We start from the raw sequence: 18,553 nt of genomic DNA, 5'->3' as shown, positions 1-18,553 counted from the left end.
AATTTCTCCATGACCCCTGCTCCCACCCTCCTCTAGAAGTTAATGATCTGTAAGGAATTTCTGAAAATTCCAGCGAAGGTTTAATGTTTAAAGGAAACCTGCCCCCCCCCCCACCTTTGGGGATGCAAATAATCACCTCTGGTTTACTCATTAAATTTGTTATTTTGCAAGGAGAGGGATGGGGTATCACATCTATTCAGAGGCTATAAAAGTCACCCCTCCTAAAGATACCAATAAGCTTTGTAGGATGCTATCAGATTATCATGGCATCCACATTCAGAGGGCATTTCTTATTCATCTGTATTCTGCTTGGTTCAGCAGACATTTGTTGAACTCCTCCTGTGTCGGGGACTGGGGAACAACATGTAGCACCACAGATCCTGCCCTGGAATTCTGGTCAAATTGAGCAAGGCAGGGCAGGGGCAGAGAGTTCTGTGTAAGTGCTCCCACTTGGGTTAGCAAAGGGTGGCGCAGGTAACTCTCAGGAACAGCTAGATTGAGGTGGGAAGGGTATGCTGGGTGGGATGGAGGTCAGGGAGAACTGGGTCTCAATGAGCAGATAGAGGGGAAGAGAGGGGTGGGAGAAGGCATTTCAAGCAGAAATTAGCATGTGTACTAACATGGAGGTATGCAGGCCTGATAAAAATGAAACCAAAAAATGCCCAGAAAGGACAGGATGAGACTGCGGAGGAGGGCTGGTGTGGGCCTGGTTGAGGCCTCAGGGACTCTTCAGGTTGAGAAGCTTGGTCTCCAGAGTCCTGTGAAGTGGGAGCCCTGGAGGGTGGTCTAGTCCACCCCCTCGCCTTAAGCTTGATGCACTCTGGGCTGGGGCTACTTATTTCCTTGTAGATCGGAAATGTTTTGTTACTATCTTTTGGAGAGAAATCTAGGAGAAAAAACATATGGCAAATAGTGACCCTGTAGCCCTCTTCCTTCATCTGAATGAACAGGGAAGGCCACCATATCCCGAGAAGCCTCAGATAAAGCACAGCCTCCCCTCCTCCCCACCTCTCCCAACATGCCCTGAACACTCAGCCTGAGCTAGGAGGAGCAGTGTGGCATGTGAATTCAGGCTCCACATAGGATGAAGGGAGAGATGAGAGAGATGGCCTTCGAGCTCATGCAGTAAGGGCCCAGATGGAGTAGGAATGGGGTGGCAGGGACATCTCTGCCATGCCTCTACTGTACAGCATAAAGGAGTTTGTCCAACGGAAAACCTGAGTTCCACCTGAGTTCCACCGTCACTTGCCTTAGCCATGGGCACGTGTTGCCATGAGAACAAGAAGGCTGGGCAGCCATTATTCATAGCCCCAGGGCCTTCAGCAGCCCCCAATTCTTTCAACAGAGGGACAAGAGAAGTCAGGGCGGGTCAACCATGCACCTGCTTTGTCCCTGCTTGAAACCCTCCCTGGGCTCCCTCAGAATTCTAGGCTGGAGATTGCCCAGTTCCTGTGTAAACTCTCTGGGGTGCTACTTAAGGCTGATTCCAAGGTCTCACTCATGGAGATTCCAGTTCCGTAGGGTGGAGGAAAGCCCAGGAATCTGTTTTCCAATAAGCGTGCCAGGTGATTTGGAGGCCGTTAGTTTGGGGAGGAATAGGTCCTTGGGTCCTCAGCCTCATCTCTCACTATCACCAACAGTGCTCTTGTATTCCCGCCATATTGAGTTGCCTCTGGATCCTGACAGGCTCTGGTGGTGCTTGTATCCTTTCCTTTGTCCAGGTTTTTCTTCAGCCTGAAAGACCCTGCTTCATTCCCCACAATACACATGCTGCTATGACTGAATTATGCTCCCCTAATTCATAGATTGAGATCTAAGCTCAATCTTGGGTTCTTGGGAGTAAAGTGCATCATGAGGATGGGGCCCCCATAATGGAATTAGTGGCTTTATTAAGAAGAGACACCAGGGAGCTTGCTCCCCACCTCCACCACTATGTGAGGGCACAGCAAAAAGGTGGCCACTTGCCAGCCAGGAAGTGAACCCTCCTTAGAACCTGAGCAGGCTGGCACTTGATTTCTGAATTCCCACCTCCTGAGCTGTGAGAAATACATTTCTGTTGTTCAAATCCCCAAGTCTGTGGTAATTTCTTATTGCAGCCCAAGCTGCCTAGCATACATCCCCATCCCAACTTGTCTATCTCCTGACCTTCCACACCCAAAGCTCCAATGTCCCCTCCTCAGGGAAGCCTACCCCCAACACACCCTTCAGTCTTAATACAGCACTCATTATATGGAGTTGTCCACACCTGGTGCTGTGTCCTCCATGATCCAGAGAGCTTCTTGGGTGAAGTATTGTGTTTAATCCTTATTGTGTCCCTGGTCCCTAAAGTGTACTCACCACACAAGTATTGAATAAAGGACAGATGGCTTAATGAAGGAAAAAAATTCCCACTGGGTAAGGATACCTAGCTAAGAGAATCGAGGCTACTTCCAATGGATTTGGTTTTTCCATTCAGTGTGGCCAGTCCTATCCCAGGCCCTGTGACAAAAGTGACCACAGGCAGAGCCAGGACCAACCAGTACCTGGGCTCCTGAACAACCCCCAGGTACACACTGATCACAGAGAGTGATGGGAGCTTTGCACTTTGATTCTGAGTGAGCCTGAAAATTTGGGGGTAAAAGAGCTCTCCAATGAGATGAGGGATGGGAGAGGAGATGACAAAGAGAGAGAGAAACACAAACAACAGGCTGGGAGAGAAGACCAAGATGAGTGCAGTCAGATGACATGACAACCGGACAGCCCCAGCCAGCAGCGCTATGTTTTCTTGCTGTGCCTCCCCACGCACTCCAACACTCACACACACACACACACACACACACACACACACACCCCTCACCCAAACCATACCAGCCTGGATCCTCAGACCTAGAAGTATGGTTCTTACCTGGTCAGGGTCAGCCTGCTCCACTTCTTCAGGCTGGCAGGAAGGAGCCCACTGTGAGGGGACAGGGACCTTCCCCAGGAACTTTGACTCCAGACCTTATTGCCTTTGACGCCTGCTCACCCTGTAGGAAGCTGACTCTGCCAGGCATTGTTCCCTGGCCAGAACCCAGGCTGCAGCTTTTCATTTAATATCCTCATCCCAGGCAAAGGCCAGGATTGGGAAAGTATTGTAACACTCTCCCTCCTAGTTCACCATGCCTGTTCAGTGAAAGGTCATCATCAATATGAAGAGAGGACGTCTGAGTTGGACCCGTCAGTCACTGTATCTTGCCAAGTCAGTTTTCTCATCCATGACAGGGAGGAAGATCTTGTGGGATCACTGAGGTCTGATGGCATTTTTGTGACACCTTTTGCTCTTGAGAAAAGACAGAAAATGATTAATACTGTACTAGTGATTGGCTTGATACCCATGAGAGACTATTAAAAACTATATTAGTCAGATACTCACACCTACAGTTAAGTGAAAACAACAAATACTTCAAGGGAAGCTGGAAGAGTATTTGGCAAAATTCAATACTTGTATGGAGAAGTGGAAGCCTTTCTTAACATGGTAAAAATGTCCTTCTCAAATCCAAAATGTAACAGCCAACATGTTACAAGATGATACAACTCCAGGATAGGCCCATATTAGTGAGAATGTTTCCCATCACCATATCCATCTATAGTGGTCTTTGAAATGTATCATTATTTAAAAGGAGTGATCAAATCATACACTGTGGTTGATCTGATTGTTTACATGGAAGACTGAAGCAAACTGGACACAAGAAAAATGTTAAAATCTAGTTTCCCTAATACCAGCACTGATAAAGTAGAAGACAGAATTGAAAGAAAAAATACTCAGAAATATAATCCCCTATTTAGAAATAACCTTTATGCTAAGACATTTACAAAAATGTTAACAGTGACATTGCTCATAACATGAAAACCCTGAAGACAACTCAAATGACCATCAATGGTAGAAAGGATAGTTTTAGCATAAATGAAAAATGAAATACAATGCATCCATGGAAATGAAGAAACAGTAGCTATGCTGAAAACATGACTGATTCTCACTAACATCTTGCTGAACAAACAAAGCAAGTCAAAAAAGAAATATAGAACTAAGTGATATATTTTTAGGGACATACACATATGAAGGAAAATTAACAAAAAGCAAAAGAATTATTAATATAGATTAATGGTAGTATCCTTAGTGTGGGATGAAAAAGCAGATGGCAACTGGGGAGAAGGACTCAGAGAGGTTTAAGTGCAGAGGTGAGGGCAAGGGACAGAGCTCAGTGGTAGAGCACCCTGGGTTCCATCCCCAGCACCACAATCAACAACAAATGCAAATGAATGCTTTATTAAGTGGGTGGGGATACATTTTCTTCTTCTCATTCACATTGTCATACATATATTTATTATATATAATATTTCATATGTATATAGAATACATTTCACAATTTAAAATATATGGAAGTCATATTTTGAAAAAACTTTACCATGGATATGACTAAAAAATCGACAAATGGAAAAATATTTACTCAGTGCTGCTGGACATTTACTAGATATGAAGAACATGGTGCTTTTTTTTTCAAGTTAATTAAACTATGTGATGTAACTTCAGTCAAAATTCCATATATCAGTAAGAATATTTGAGAAAAAAAAACTGTGAAAAAAGAAATACAGGAGGGGCTGGGGATATGGCTCAGTTGGTAGAGTGCTTGCCTTGCATGCACAAGGCCCTGGGTTCAATCGTCAGCACCACCAAAAAAAAAAAAAAAAAACCAAAACAACAACAACAAAAAACCAACAACAAAAAAAGAAATTGCATTATAAGATTACAATAACTAAAATAGGAAATGATGTAAAAATAACCAGGTTGATATAACGTAATGGATAGCATAAAAACAGACTCTAAACTTTGAGATACCTCTCTGATAAAAGGTATCTTTTAAAAAACATGAAGTTAATCTGATACTTTGGTGAGATTTTGAACATTTCCCTAGTTCAGGTACAAGGAAAAGATGTTCTATTTCTATTTAATATTGTAACAGAGGTCTTCACCAGCGTAATAAAGCTAGAAAGTATAAATGATGAAAGAAATAAAAGTGTGATTATTTGTAGATGACATGATTTTGTATGAAATCCAAAAGAATCTCCAAACTCTTAAAATTAAGAAGTAAACTATCAATTTTTCTGAATGCAAAGTCACAAAAAATCAATTATAATTCTATACACACTTGGCAACAAATAAATAGAAAATGAAATTTATAAAGCAATGCAATTGTCAGAAAACATCAAATACCTAGGAGTAACCTAACTAAAGGCTTTTAGCAAGACCTTTACAAAACTACATAACATTACTGAGAGAAATTAAAGGAGATAAATAAATGGAAGGATATCTCACTTTCATGGATTAAAAGTACCATAAACTGCACGATTTAAACAACAGAAATTTATTGCCTCACAGTTCTGAAGGCTTGAAATCCAAAATCAAGATGTCAGCAGGACCACGTTCCCTCTAAAGATGCTGGGGAGGGTTCATTCCAGGCCTTTCTCCTGGCTTCTGGTAGGTGGTTATGGCAGCGTAATTCCAATCTTCATGTGTCATTTTCATGGTGTGCTGCTTGCCTGTATCCGAATTTCCCCTTTAGATAAGGACACAGTCATGTTGCATTAGGGTCCCACCCTACTCCCTTTATCTTAACCCACTACATCTACACAGATCCTGTTTCTAAACATCATCACAGTCTAAGATACTGAGGGCTAGGTTTGTGACATATGAATTCTGGGAGGAAACAGTTCAATCCATAAGAGTGTTAAATGTATTCCTGTGTTAGTCAGTTTTTTGTTGTGGTGACAAAAATACTTGACACAAACAACTTGGAGGAGGAAATGTTTATTTTGGTTCACAGTTTCAGAGCCTGAGGCGAAGCAGAACATCATGGCAGAGGGCATGGTGGTGGACAGCTGCTCAACCAGGAAGGGTGGGGGAGACATAGTCCCCAAGGGTGTGTTCCCAGTCACCTGCTTCCTCCAGTCATGCCCCACCTGCTTATAGTTTCCACCACATTCCAGGAGTCCATTCAAAGTATTAATCCATCAAATAAATCGATCAACTGATAAGGTCCGAGAGCTCTCCTGTTCCAAGCATTTTCTGAAAGCCCACCTCTAGACATTGCTGCACTGGGGACCACGCCTTCAACACATGAAGTGGGGTGTGGGCAGAGGCACAAGTCTTCTTGAAGAAGTGAAGTAGTTTTTACAGGCAAAGGGCAGAAGGGAGAATTCTCTGGAGAAATCGGCCTCATGCATGGAGGCAGGGAGAGATCTCTTTTTTCTTTGGTACTGGGGATTGAATCCAGAGACACTTTACCACTGAGCTGTACATCCCCAGTCCTATTTATTTATTTATTTATATTTTGAGACAGGGTCTAAGTTGCTTAGGGCCTAAGTTGCTGAGGCTGAGTTTGTGATCCTCCTGCCTCACCCCCTGAGTGGCTGGGATTACAGGTGTGCACCACCGCACCAGGCTGGAGACATATCTTTCTGCAGGCTCATTTTGAGGACAGACAAAGATGAGGCTGGACTGCATAAGGGCCAGATCCCATCCTACACAATATAGGATTCATTGTAGCTAACATTTTAAATTACATAAAAGAGCAAAATTGAGCCTTTAGGTCAAAAGTATGTATTTTTGGCTTCTCACATCTCCTGGTACAACTATCAGTTGTGGCCCAGAAACTGCCCACAGCTGTAGAGTCTGGTTCATCTTGCTAACCTCCCCCTCCTAAGCTTCCCTCAGGAAGAGGAACCCCCAGAATCCTGGAGGAACTGCTGTTGAATACAGTGGACAAGGGAGCCATGTGGCACAGAGTGAACTGAGGTGGACACAGCAGTGCACGGCCAGGTCAGAGGTCTGTCTTCAAGGAGGGCCTTGCTGGGGGGAGAGGAGTGCCATGAGCACACGGGCTCCACTGGCCACAGCTGCAGGGGCTGTCTCAGCAGACAGCCACTATGCCCCACACCATGCTACTTCTGGTGGCTATGCCCAAAAGGCACAAAGCCCAGCCATCTTGTCCCAGCACTTGACCCTTCCAAGGGGCAACACTCGCTGGCGATTTCCGCACTGGGTTGGCTGAGGTTTTGTCTGATCTCAGTGCAGTTCAGTTTCTCCCTCTGCCCCACCCTGCTTCCTCCCCACCACTTCACAGGTGTTGTCCTCTAATAAACACTGCACACTGCACACCCCAAGCTCCTCTCAGTGCCTTCTGGGGAATCCAACCTGTGGGGCTAGGCCTCTTGCTTCTAATCCATCCTCCCACTACAATCCTGAGTTTGTTTTTGAAAACAAAACCATGTCATCTCCAGGCTCAACATGACATTTTTTTCTACATCTATGTACCAGATATATTCCTCCTTTTTCTCATTGTGTAATAGTAGACCCACAGGCAGAGAGTGACTTCATTTTGGTAGGGTAATTGGCCCTGATCACTAGAAGCCCTGGTCACGGGCAACCTAAAGATCCCTACCTCTCAATGCAAGAGGCCCAGGAATTCCCACTCTGCAGCTCAAAGATAAAGGGACAGAAAGAGAAAGTGAATTAGTGGCCATGACAGTGAGTTGGGCTACTTGGTCCACTTCATGCTACTTAGATCCAGGTGTCCATCCTTGGGGGTATAGTAATGGAGTCCTTAATTCAATGCATACACTGACTCTTGCAGAATGTCACTCATGCTCATGGAGTCTTGTTCATGTCATCAGTATACCATTCCGGTGCCTTTCAGGTGGTGCATTATGTGCAACCATCACTAAATCCCATTTTCATGGGCTCATTGTCACCCCACCTATGGCTGTCAAGTTGGATCTCTGGTCTGAGGTGGTGTTATATGGAACCCCACAACAGTGGATCCAACATTCTCTAAGGCTTTGGAAGGTCATTCAGGGTGAAGCTCTGATTAGGAAGAGCAAATGTTTGCCTGTTCTTGTGAGAATTAAGAATAAACTGCTGGGCCTTCCAGGAGGGCAAGGTCTCATTTTGCTGATGAGACTTGGCTGGTTGGTTTTCTTCAGAAATTGTGTCATGTTGAGGACTTTGGTAGCAGCAGTAGACAAATTAGTGTCTTACTAAATGACACTGTCTGCTGTTGCCTGTGAATAGTTACCATCTCTGCCACCACAGCCACTTTGTTCATCTAACCATTGTATCAACATTGGAGTGGCCAATGACAGAGGCTGGCTGAATCAGTGGGTTGAGGCCACCACTTGGCTATTCAGTTTTTAGTCAGTGATAGCTGCATGACTTTTGGTAGGATATGAATCTTCCTGCTTCTGTAAGTCTGTCCACATACCTCTACCCCAGACTCCCTTCCCTGATCTACTTTTTCTGACCAGGAAGATGGGCCATTTGCCACTAATATGCAGACTTTACATCACTCCTTTTTCCCTGAGTGGAGGGGAGGTGCTCTATTCAAAACTCTGACCACTGGGAGGATTTTTTTTTTTTTTTAACTACCATCTGATTTCATCTTGCAGCTTGCATCACTCCCGTGTGGAGCTGACCCACCCATAAAACAAACTAAGGATTTTTTCCTTTTCTTTCAGCAGGTCTTATAGGATAATGCCATCGGTGTGTCCTAAGGGAGGAGCTTTGGTGCAATAAATTGGCAGGTGACAGGGAGGTTTAGATATCTGCTTATGCCCTCTGATCCTGCTCGTGCTCAATCCTGGAGGTATCACTTCCATCTTATGGCGGATTGTGGCTGGATCTGCTGATGGGAAACAGCATTTGTTGGGAAGTTCTAGCCACTAGGTCCTTGGTGACCTATGATCAGACATTCTTTACCAGGTTAGGAGTTGTCTTTCAAAGGTATACCATTCTTCACTGCATGGCACAGTCTTGCTCTGAAGCCTGAGGGCCTTGCAGTATGGGAGGCTTTCACTACGGCTTGCCGCAGACTCCCTACTTTCCCACCGTTTGTACTTCCACAGGGCCTGTAGATCATAAGCTGCAGGATCGCTTGCATGAAGGCCTAGGCCAACTGCAGAGACCTTTCTTGTTCTGGATTCAAAGATGGGTCCCAGAACAAGAAAGAGCAAGGATGGAGTGGAATATGGTAAGAATTTGAGGCTTATCTATGCTGTGCCATCTTCTTCATAGCAGGAGGTACAATTTAATAATTTGCTTTGGGCATGATGTCTGATTACTAGACCCATGAAAACATTGACAGGTTCCTAATGTTTCCAGGTTTAATTTCCAACCCTCTGGCTCATGCATATCTTACTTGTCTCCAGCATGCTAGCCACCTCTTGCTCAACCCACCCAATTAACAGTGTCATTGATGTAATCAATGTGATATTCTGAGGATGTTCATCTGGTCCAGATCTCTTTGGACTTACCATGGCTCTTTGGAGCAAAACTATTAATGTATATTGTTATTTTCATGGAAATGTGAACCATTTCTGATTGTTTTGATTAGAAAAGAACACCACATCTGGTGCTGCATCTAATCACTCCCCCTAATTCATTTAGCTTCTTCAGGGACCAGATTTGTACAAGATGTGTGATCATTTCTATTCCTCTACCTCTTCCCGCACAATATGGCCCACCTCCCTTCCTGCACTGTTCCCACCTCCCTGACTGGAATTTCAACTTTGCTCAGCCCAGGCCATCACATTTTCCGTGCCTCCAGGGGCCATGTTAGTAGCAAGTTTGCACCAAATCCTGGATCCTAGCTAGGGAGTTAAATTCTATGTCTCGGGAACACTTCCACATAAAAAACTGTCCTCTATCAAACCTGCTCTGCTCTAGTATTTGTTTCTTCATAAAGAAACTCAATGGTTCATTAATCCCCATGAAACTTCAATGCTATCTATTTGGAAAATGTAAGACTACAGGCATTCAGCGTTGAGTATGTTATCAAACTGTAGAAAGAGTGTTCAGTATCAAGTGATTCATATTCATAGCCTATCTTGACTTTGGCTTGGAATCTCCATATTAATTACATTATTGTTCAGCCTACGTAGAACTATAGGAAAAACAGAGCTTCTGGTATTAAAATAAAATAAAAAGTACCCCCCGCCCCTGCACTGGGGACTGAAACCAGGTGTGTTTTTTCATGAGCTACATCCCCAGCCCTCTAATTCTTTTGAGACAGGGTCTTGCAAACTTGCCCAGGCTGGCCTTGAACTTGTGATCCTTCTGCTTTGTGTGCCACTGCACCAGGCTCCTGAAAAGGCTTTAATGCTTTACTTAATAAATTACTTTACTCTTTTCAATTTTTGGAATATTCATCTTATGGCCAGGTAATTTTATAATTTTTTTCTAGACAGATCTTGGAAGTACTAGTTGAGGAATTCAGCAGAAAATGCTATGCTCCCACATAGGGCACAGAAACGTTGTGACAAGTGTCCAGCTTTCCAAGATGTAATTAAACATATCATTTCACCTAATACTTGAGATCCTTTGTTTTGTGAGTTACTAAAAAAAAAAAAAAAAAACCCCACCAAATTTGTTGGATTAATCTCATTGCTTTAGAGTCATATCTCATGTAAAAGGCCCTTTAAAATTATTTTTTAATTTAGTAAAATAATTAAAAAAAAATTTCACCATGGTAGTCTGTTTTCCCTAAACTTATATGCTAGTAAGTCCCAAGGGGAACCAAGTTCAAGAATTTAAGACTCTCAGGCCAGGCATCATGGCACATGCCTGTAATCCCAAAGGTTTGGGAGGCTGAGGCAGGAGGATCGTGAGTTCAAAGCAGCCTCAGCAAAAGTGAGGCACTAAGCAACTCAGTGAGACCCTGTCTCTAATAAAATACAAAATGGGGCTGGGGATGTGGCTCGGTGGTCAAGTGCTCCTGAGTTCAATCCCTGGTACCAAAAAAAAAAAAAAAGAGACTCCCAGAGAGAAAACCACAGTAAGACAAACCATTCACTAGTGACAAAGGAGTCAGCAAACTATTGGAAAACAGAGAGCTTGTAATAATGAAAAAAGGACAAAGTTTTGTAACCAATCACTTATTTTCTTTTAAAAACACATAACCACATTAACTTTTGCTTTATACAACCATCTAGAAACTATAAAACAGTACCACATTGTGCATTTAACCTACTTATCAAGAAGGGAAATCCACGTCTTAAGAATTCTACCCATATAAGAAGGAAAAAGGAGACAGCTAAGAGCACAGTCACAGATACATCATGGTCCAAGCAAGCATCAGTTCTTTGACGTCACCTTTTCCATTTACTAGAGTGGAGAGTAAGAAAGAAAGCAAGGGAGAAAAAAGAGAGAAAGAAAGAAGCACCCACAGAGGACTAATCACAATCCATAGTTACTTTGACAAGGGTCGTTCAGGGTTTCATAGTATCATTTACCAACACAGCGTGGAGGAGGTTGGGTATGTGAAGGAAACAGAGGGAGAGGGTCTGAAAAGAAAAATACATTTTCCCACCCCGTTCCTCTCCTAAATACTCTTCATTGATACAAGCTTCTGTGCTAATGCAGAAAATGGCTAGAAATTAATCTTTACAATCTGATAAAGCTTAGTTTGTAGTAAATGAACTGAGTGGCTCACAATTTTACCGCACAGTTTGGAGCAATAAATGTCATGAATAATTACTCTTCAGTGATTTCCCACAATTTCTCCTTGTTCCCACCATGCTGGTGTTGCTACAGACAATCAGGGAAATGCAGGCAGGGACCTGAGGTAACAATCAAGGGACAGTGAGGTGGAATCCTTGCTCTCTCTTAGAAGTCCACATCTATCTAGTAGTGCTGCAGTCTGTCCTCTGATTTGCCATGTTACAGAGAAAAGGGAATAGAAGGCAAGTAACATAACTGTTTTGAAGGTACACAAGGTGAAACTGTGTAGCTAGCAGACATACTGAATCCAAGGCAGACAACAGGTTATTTGATTGTCCTTCAGTTGATGGCACCGTACAAAAAAACTGAAGGTAGCATTGATTTAATAATAAATAGGCCAAAGTTTTGCTACAAGGAAACACTTCAGAGGAAAATTAGCATAACGATTTCCCCCCCTTCAGGGAAAACTCTTGTCCCTCATGCTTCCTCTTCCACCCTAAGTAAGAAATATTGTTCTGAAAGATTGTTTCTGAGGGGCAACTCAGTGCCAGAGTTTTGACAGTCGGTAAAAGAAAGGTTTCAGGAGCCATACCAATCAGCAGGTTCTTTCCCATTCCCAGGCAAGATCCTATGTTGCTTAACTTAAGCTTTTCCAAACCTAATGAGATGCTTTTACTTTTTCATATTTGTTGACTGGTGTGTGGTTAATGCTGGTTAGAAATTGTTGATCCGTAACACTGAACAGCAGACAATTCTTATGCTATAATACAATTAACTCTAACCCATATCACCATTGCCCTAACAAAAAGACTTGAAATACAATACAGAAAGTCAGGAGCTTTTAAGATTTAGTATCAAGACTGACATTTGAAATGCAGAAGTGTATGTATAAGTAATTGAGAAAACTTTAAAATGACGAGCGAAAAAAAAATTTATATCAATGAGGAAAAAAAAACCTAAGCTGATATAATTTATTTTTCTTTACCTTTTTCAAAAGTCCTACCAAAACTTCTATTTCACCTGGTCACTTTAGATATTATCTGTAATGTACTGGTTTCTTATTAGATTTGAGAAAAGTATGGTGATTTTTGTAGTTGAGAGAGCCACGGATTCAACATGATTTTGCTTTAACCTAAGAAGCTATTTTAATTTAAAAAATTCAATATGTTGTTTATAGTAAGAAGTACTTATTTCTTGAAAATTAGGCACCTTTTATGCAAACTGTTAAAATAACAATAACCTGAAACCTGTTTATCAAATATAGTGGTAATCATTTCCAAGAATCCCAAGTTTCTGAATAAAATAACACTATGGATAGGGTTATTTTCTGAATTCTTTTCTTTAGAATAAGAAAATGTTCTAGTTACCTGCTTAGAAAATTTCACGTGGGGATATAGAACAATTTCGTGAATAATGCAAAGTAATGGAAAATAATGATAGGAGAGTAAAGGCAGCTCTTTCTGGGCAGCATAACAACTATTGGTGAGGGATGGAGATTAACACCTGCATACTAAGCTCACGTACCTCCTACGCCACCCTGCTTCTGCTGCCAAGGGCCAATATCCTCTTGTATTTTGCTATTTCCAAAATTAATTTAACAACAGACCTTTAGTTGAAGAGGAGTAATCTGCTGTTTGACTCAGTACCAGGTGACTTTATTCTATTCTTATCTTGCCTTAGTTTATCACTTCAGAAATGGATGAATTGTTTTCTCTAGTTGTGAATGTACTTCAGTCAAACCATGGTGCAAAGATACAATGTATCAACAAATTGCCATAGTAAGAGCTCAGTTAAATAGTAGAAATCTCATGTCTAGTATATTTAGGAATTGTGGATCCCCATTCTCCTTCCTTAAGGGTTTATACTGGTCTCTACTGGCATTCTCCTCCTACACCCTTGCTTCTGAATCTGAACTTACGCAGTTCACTTAAGGAGTCTAACAACAAAGTATTGGAAAAGAAGATTGCAGTAGGGTTTCAACTTCTTTCCAAATTAAAAATGACCATCATGATTAATGATGACTTCATCTTTGACCATTTTATTCTCTATATGATATGAAATTGCCAATTATTTGTTATAATGGTATGGGCAGTCTTAAATATAGGCACTCATTTGTGCATAACAAATAAACCACTTTTCTGTTTTTCCATTTCTCTATGTACATCAATGCTCTCCATATTATCATAAAATAAAAAATGAATTTTAATTTTTTATTAAACACCTTCCTTTTCATTCTTCTGGGGTAGGATTTTAACTGATATTAAAAATTGAGTGGCTCTTAAAAATAAAACTAGAATTTTAAACCTAAAATCAGATCGAGTTTCTTTCACCTTTGGTTAGACTGTAAAATGACTCTGTGACAGTTATTTTTAAGAAAGCCATTGAGAGTTTCAGTGTACAGGAGTCTCCAGTAAAATTTTAGGTAGGACAGAGCATTCACACTGCTTAGGCATATACAACTGAGGAGAGAAAAATGAATATAGACTTTTTTGAAGGAAAAAATTTAAATATATACTTTGTCTTCCAAAGTCTCTTGATGAGGAAAATTCCTTTTTTCTATTTACAGCTTTAAAAGGAATGTGGAGCTGTGTGTTTAAATACATATTTGAGCATCTGTCATGATAAGCTGAAAGTTACATACACCTATTTTTGAGTAGACTACGCCAGTAGGACAAATGTAGCAGAGAATACATTCTATTATTGTATTTTATATTAAGAAGTAATGTGGATGAGAGCCTAGAATCATAAGAGTTGGAGAAAGACAGAAACGGCCATAGGATACACTGAAGTAGAAACACTGGGGGGTTGAAATACCAGAAGCTAAGTGTAAGATTGTGTGTGTGACATCATCTAAATTTACTAATAGAGAATGAAGCTGACAATTCAAATGGCTCTGGATACACATTAATATCACCAATTTTATTTGTATAAGAGATGACTGGTCACTGGACTTTCTCTATATCCTCAGGATAATTACTGCTATTGCTTGACAGACCAGTGATATCTCCCTCATAGTTTTAAAGTACAAAACCCAGAATAATCAGGGGAAAAAATCTTAAATAGAAAAATGCAGTCTTTAATCCAACAAGGATCATTAAATTGGTACCACTGATTATTATCAAGGATTCAATTAATTTAATTTTTTTTTTTTTTAAATAAGCACTTTCTCTTCAGTTTTGGGACAAGGGGCATACTTGGCAAAACAAACAAAAAAAAAGCAATAGAGGCCACAAAATTGTATGATTTTTTTTTTCCAGAAAAAAAAATCTTGATTCAGAAAGGGAACAAAGGGAAATAATTTTGGAGAGTTGTCAGAATAAAGATGGAAGAAACTTCTTTTAAAAGAAACTGTCAGTTAATTAGAATAATTTTGGTAATAACAGTGACTTTAATGTAATCTACTGGAATTATGACAAGGGTTGAGTAAAGATTTATGATGCACACAAGAAGAGCTGGTGACAAAAGGGGTGAACTAAAGGGCAGTAGCCATTTGTTTTTAAGACAAAGCAAGTGACAACAGCTGCCTTCCTACTTATTTGTTCCTTTGACTTAAATGAAGCTGAAAATGACAGAAGTAAGTTCAAGTTAACGAGTCTACAGATGGTGACTCTGGAATCTTCACCTGCGTCTTGGAGGGGTAATTAAAACACACTTTACTTTTTCCTGGTATTTATGTTAATTTTGTTAGATAATGAAATGCTATTTTTAACTATTTTTGCCAGGCTGCAGACTGAGCCCCAGGGTCCTGTACATGCTAGGCAGACATTCTACCACTGAGCTACACTCCTCACCAGGCCTGAGATGATAGATTTAATGCTAATTATATTCAAGAAAGTAAAATGTCTTATAGTTTCAGGGCTTATTTGGGAAGAAAGGGAATAAATGGGACAAAAAAGTGAAAATGGGCACTGCATACAGACTATCATAGACTGAAATTTCTAAGAAATATATGTTTTATGTCTGACTAGTTTTAGGCCCTCAAAAATTTAAAAGCAGGTTTCTATCATGGGAGGGCATGAAATTCCTGCATTAACACTTCTGGGAGAAATGGCTGCCAAGATCTTCTGTATAAATGTAATATGAAGGAGGAAGGATAATTTGTTTCACATGCTCAAAAATATCCCATTATTGGACTTTTAATTTGATCAGACTCTGGCTTAAATGGGTGAGACCAGAGGAAAAACTGTCTAAAAAGGGAGTAAAATAGCCCTGCTTTCCAGAGTTAGTAAGGATTACACTACAATCACCCTACATGCTGAAGCATAATAAAGTGTAACTTCAGTTGTTATGGTTGGAATATGAGTAAATATTCCTAAACGAAAAAGTATCAGATTCTCTTATGTAATAAATTTCAATCAGTGGGGTAAAAGTGTGTGAAATACATGCCTTGTTATGAGAGATACTCTACAGCAGCAGCAACTTAAAAATTTAGTAATAAAACTTTGGCTTAAATTGAAAAGAAAAAAAAAAGTCAAACTGGTGCAAGTTGTCTCCCTAAAGAGGTATGTGGGACTGACCCTCATAAATGTCATCCACATTAGTTTCCCCCATCTTCTTTCACTGTTATCACTTTCATTGCACAGGAGTTATAGCATTCTTTTATGGTTAATTTCATAAATAATGAGAAAACTATATGTAACAAATACATCATATTTCCCACCCACCCAGCAACCCTTCCCAAATAAGAAAAGTTACATCAAATTAAAAAGTAGCTTCATGAATGAAGGTACTGCTCCAAGTTGCACTTTCCCTGCAAGTGCAGCCAGTGCCTTTGCGCTGGGTATGAAGGAAAGGAAAAAGATTCTCCACATAAACTGACAAAAAATTTAAAAACCAATGTCCGGTTTCAACCAGTCAAAACCGGGCCAAGCAGAAGCCAAGCTATCTCAGTACCATCCCATCAGAAGGTCCTTGCAGTGCCTGTTCTTCCTGATAGGTATCTGTGTCCTTGTGATTGTAAACAATCCATAAGGTACAATGTTTTTGTTCCTTAAAACGTCCTCTGATTGGCAAAATGAAGTAAATATTTGTTTTAAAAATAGAAAATTAAAATTAAACCAGAAGAAAAGAAAAGAAACACAGTGAGCTTGTTTGGAGTCCATAGGATCCGATCTGGAAGAGCTCGGAAAATGTGTTACGTGTTTTCTCCTGTTTTCAGCTGGAAAAAGGTACTAGAGGTTGCGTTGGTCGAGGAAAGAATTGTAGAGTAGGAAAACCAAGGATGTTAATCTAGACTTCAGAGAATTCAAGTGTTAGCTTCATCATCTGTGTCTTCTATCAATACCTTAGTGTCACGAGCCTTGGATCTGGTGGTAAGAAAGGGAAAGAAAAGCATTTAGTTCATTACTACATTATAAACACACACACTCACAATGTTAGGTACATTTCTAATCTCACCACCATTAATATATATAATAATATAATATAACAGGTACCATCTACTGCACAAGATGGTCTATTCCTGAAGTTATATGCTCAATTTCTGGCATTATTAGAAAAACACTAAGAGGAATGTAATAAGAACAATAGCAGGACATGTTTAACAGAGAAGAAATTTGAATAGGACCATCTGAGTTTGAGCACTGACTTTTGATTTATGACATTAAACTCTTTTGAGTGCCCCTTTCCATATCTCTAAAGAAGGAATAAAAATAACTATTTCACTTAATATCCCTTTTACCCTATGTTCAGTATGCATATCAGGTGAGAAAATAGATGTAAAAATCAATAAAGCATAAACAAATAAATCAGGATGAAAGAAAGAATACCATTTGAAGTATGCCTGAAAAATTAGGAGCTGGCTAGCAGAAGACAAGACCTAAGGAAAGGCATGATAGTTGTTTGTCTTCAAATAGTTGGCAAAGCCTGATGCAGAAGAGGGAGGAGACTCATGTGAGAGAGCCCAATGAGAATCAAACTGATGAAGTCATAGTTTAATCATAAGGACATACATTTCAACCCAATATAATCTATCCACTGCTATAATTATCCAACAATAAAACCAGGTCCCTCAGATTATTATACAGTTCATTAACACTATTGATTTTCAATCAGCATAAAATGATCATCTATTCATTTTATAGAGAAGGGATTCCTAAACTGGCTGAAAAATGGGATTAGGTAACATTAAAGTATTCTGGAACTTCTTAAGAGTCCATGAAGTCAAGTAGCAACTGGGGAAATAACAGTTAATATTCCTACTTGACAGAAGGGGAAATTTAATTCAAAAGGTTAAGGATGTGCTAAAGGTTGCATGAGTCATAAAGTCAGAACTAAGATCTTATTTTAGATTTCCTTCTCTCTCTCCATCACACAAAACCTATTCCAATCTAAATGTCTTTCCTTGGTTGCAACCTAAATTCTCAACGTTTTCCCACTAAACACCTGAAATTGAATATTATTTATTGCCAAAGGGTCTGTGTGTTTTTCAAACAGAAATAGTGTATGTTCAGATTGCCCTCTGCTGGTAACTAATAAGGATTAGACTTTCAAAATCAGGAGCTCAACAAGACTCTAGACTATATACAGCATTTTCTTCCAGCCTGCTGTGCTACTTACCTTTCTTCTATGAAAAAAATGTGATTTTCCCCCATGTACAAGATCAAGCTTTTACTTTTTGATCTTTGATGATATTTCATCTAGTCAACTAAAATTTTCTCATTATAGTTCTGTCACATGGTTTTCCTTTCTGCCCCTTGTTTCTACCTTGATAGTCTTCACGGAGTCTCTAGCCTATTCAAACACTCCTTATCCATCTCCAAACTGCTGCTCATTCTTAAATCTCCTCCTTCATTTCAGTCTACTGTGCTATCCACTATCTCTAAACTTCAAATGCAGTCACCATATATCCTACATTTATTATTTTGGGAACATACAAAGTAAATGACTGATAAAAATATTGTAGGTATTTAATAAGATAAAATAGTCATTGCTTATATTTATTGGGGACTTTCTGTGAAGGAACTGGAGTAAGTTCCATGTGATAATGAACTTAATCCTCTTAATCACTGTATGAGCACAGGCTGTATTAATCCCAATTTATAG

At 40.2% G+C, this 18,553-nt stretch overlaps 1 protein-coding gene across 1 annotated transcript in view; it reads right to left on the bottom strand.

The window, feature by feature from the left end:
* Positions 1–10,885: 10,885 nt before the first annotated feature.
* The window catches only part of Xpr1 (xenotropic and polytropic retrovirus receptor 1), a gene marked incomplete at its 5' end in the record, with an annotated part of 80,807 nt that continues 73,139 nt past the window's right edge, over positions 10,886–18,553 (bottom strand). Inside the window, one exon of the mRNA XM_046419516.2 lies at positions 10,886–16,815. Coding sequence (XP_046275472.2) covers positions 16,755–16,815 — 61 coding nt within the window. The remainder of the gene's footprint in view (positions 16,816–18,553) is intronic.

This window comes from Marmota monax, unplaced genomic scaffold (assembly GCF_021218885.2).
Source record: "Marmota monax isolate L192 unplaced genomic scaffold, Marmota_monax_Labrador192_F-V1.1 WCK01_AAM20220418_F8-fsc00209, whole genome shotgun sequence".
NCBI classification, from domain to species: Eukaryota; Metazoa; Chordata; class Mammalia; order Rodentia; family Sciuridae; genus Marmota; species Marmota monax.
This window is presented reverse-complemented; position numbering and strand designations above follow the sequence as displayed.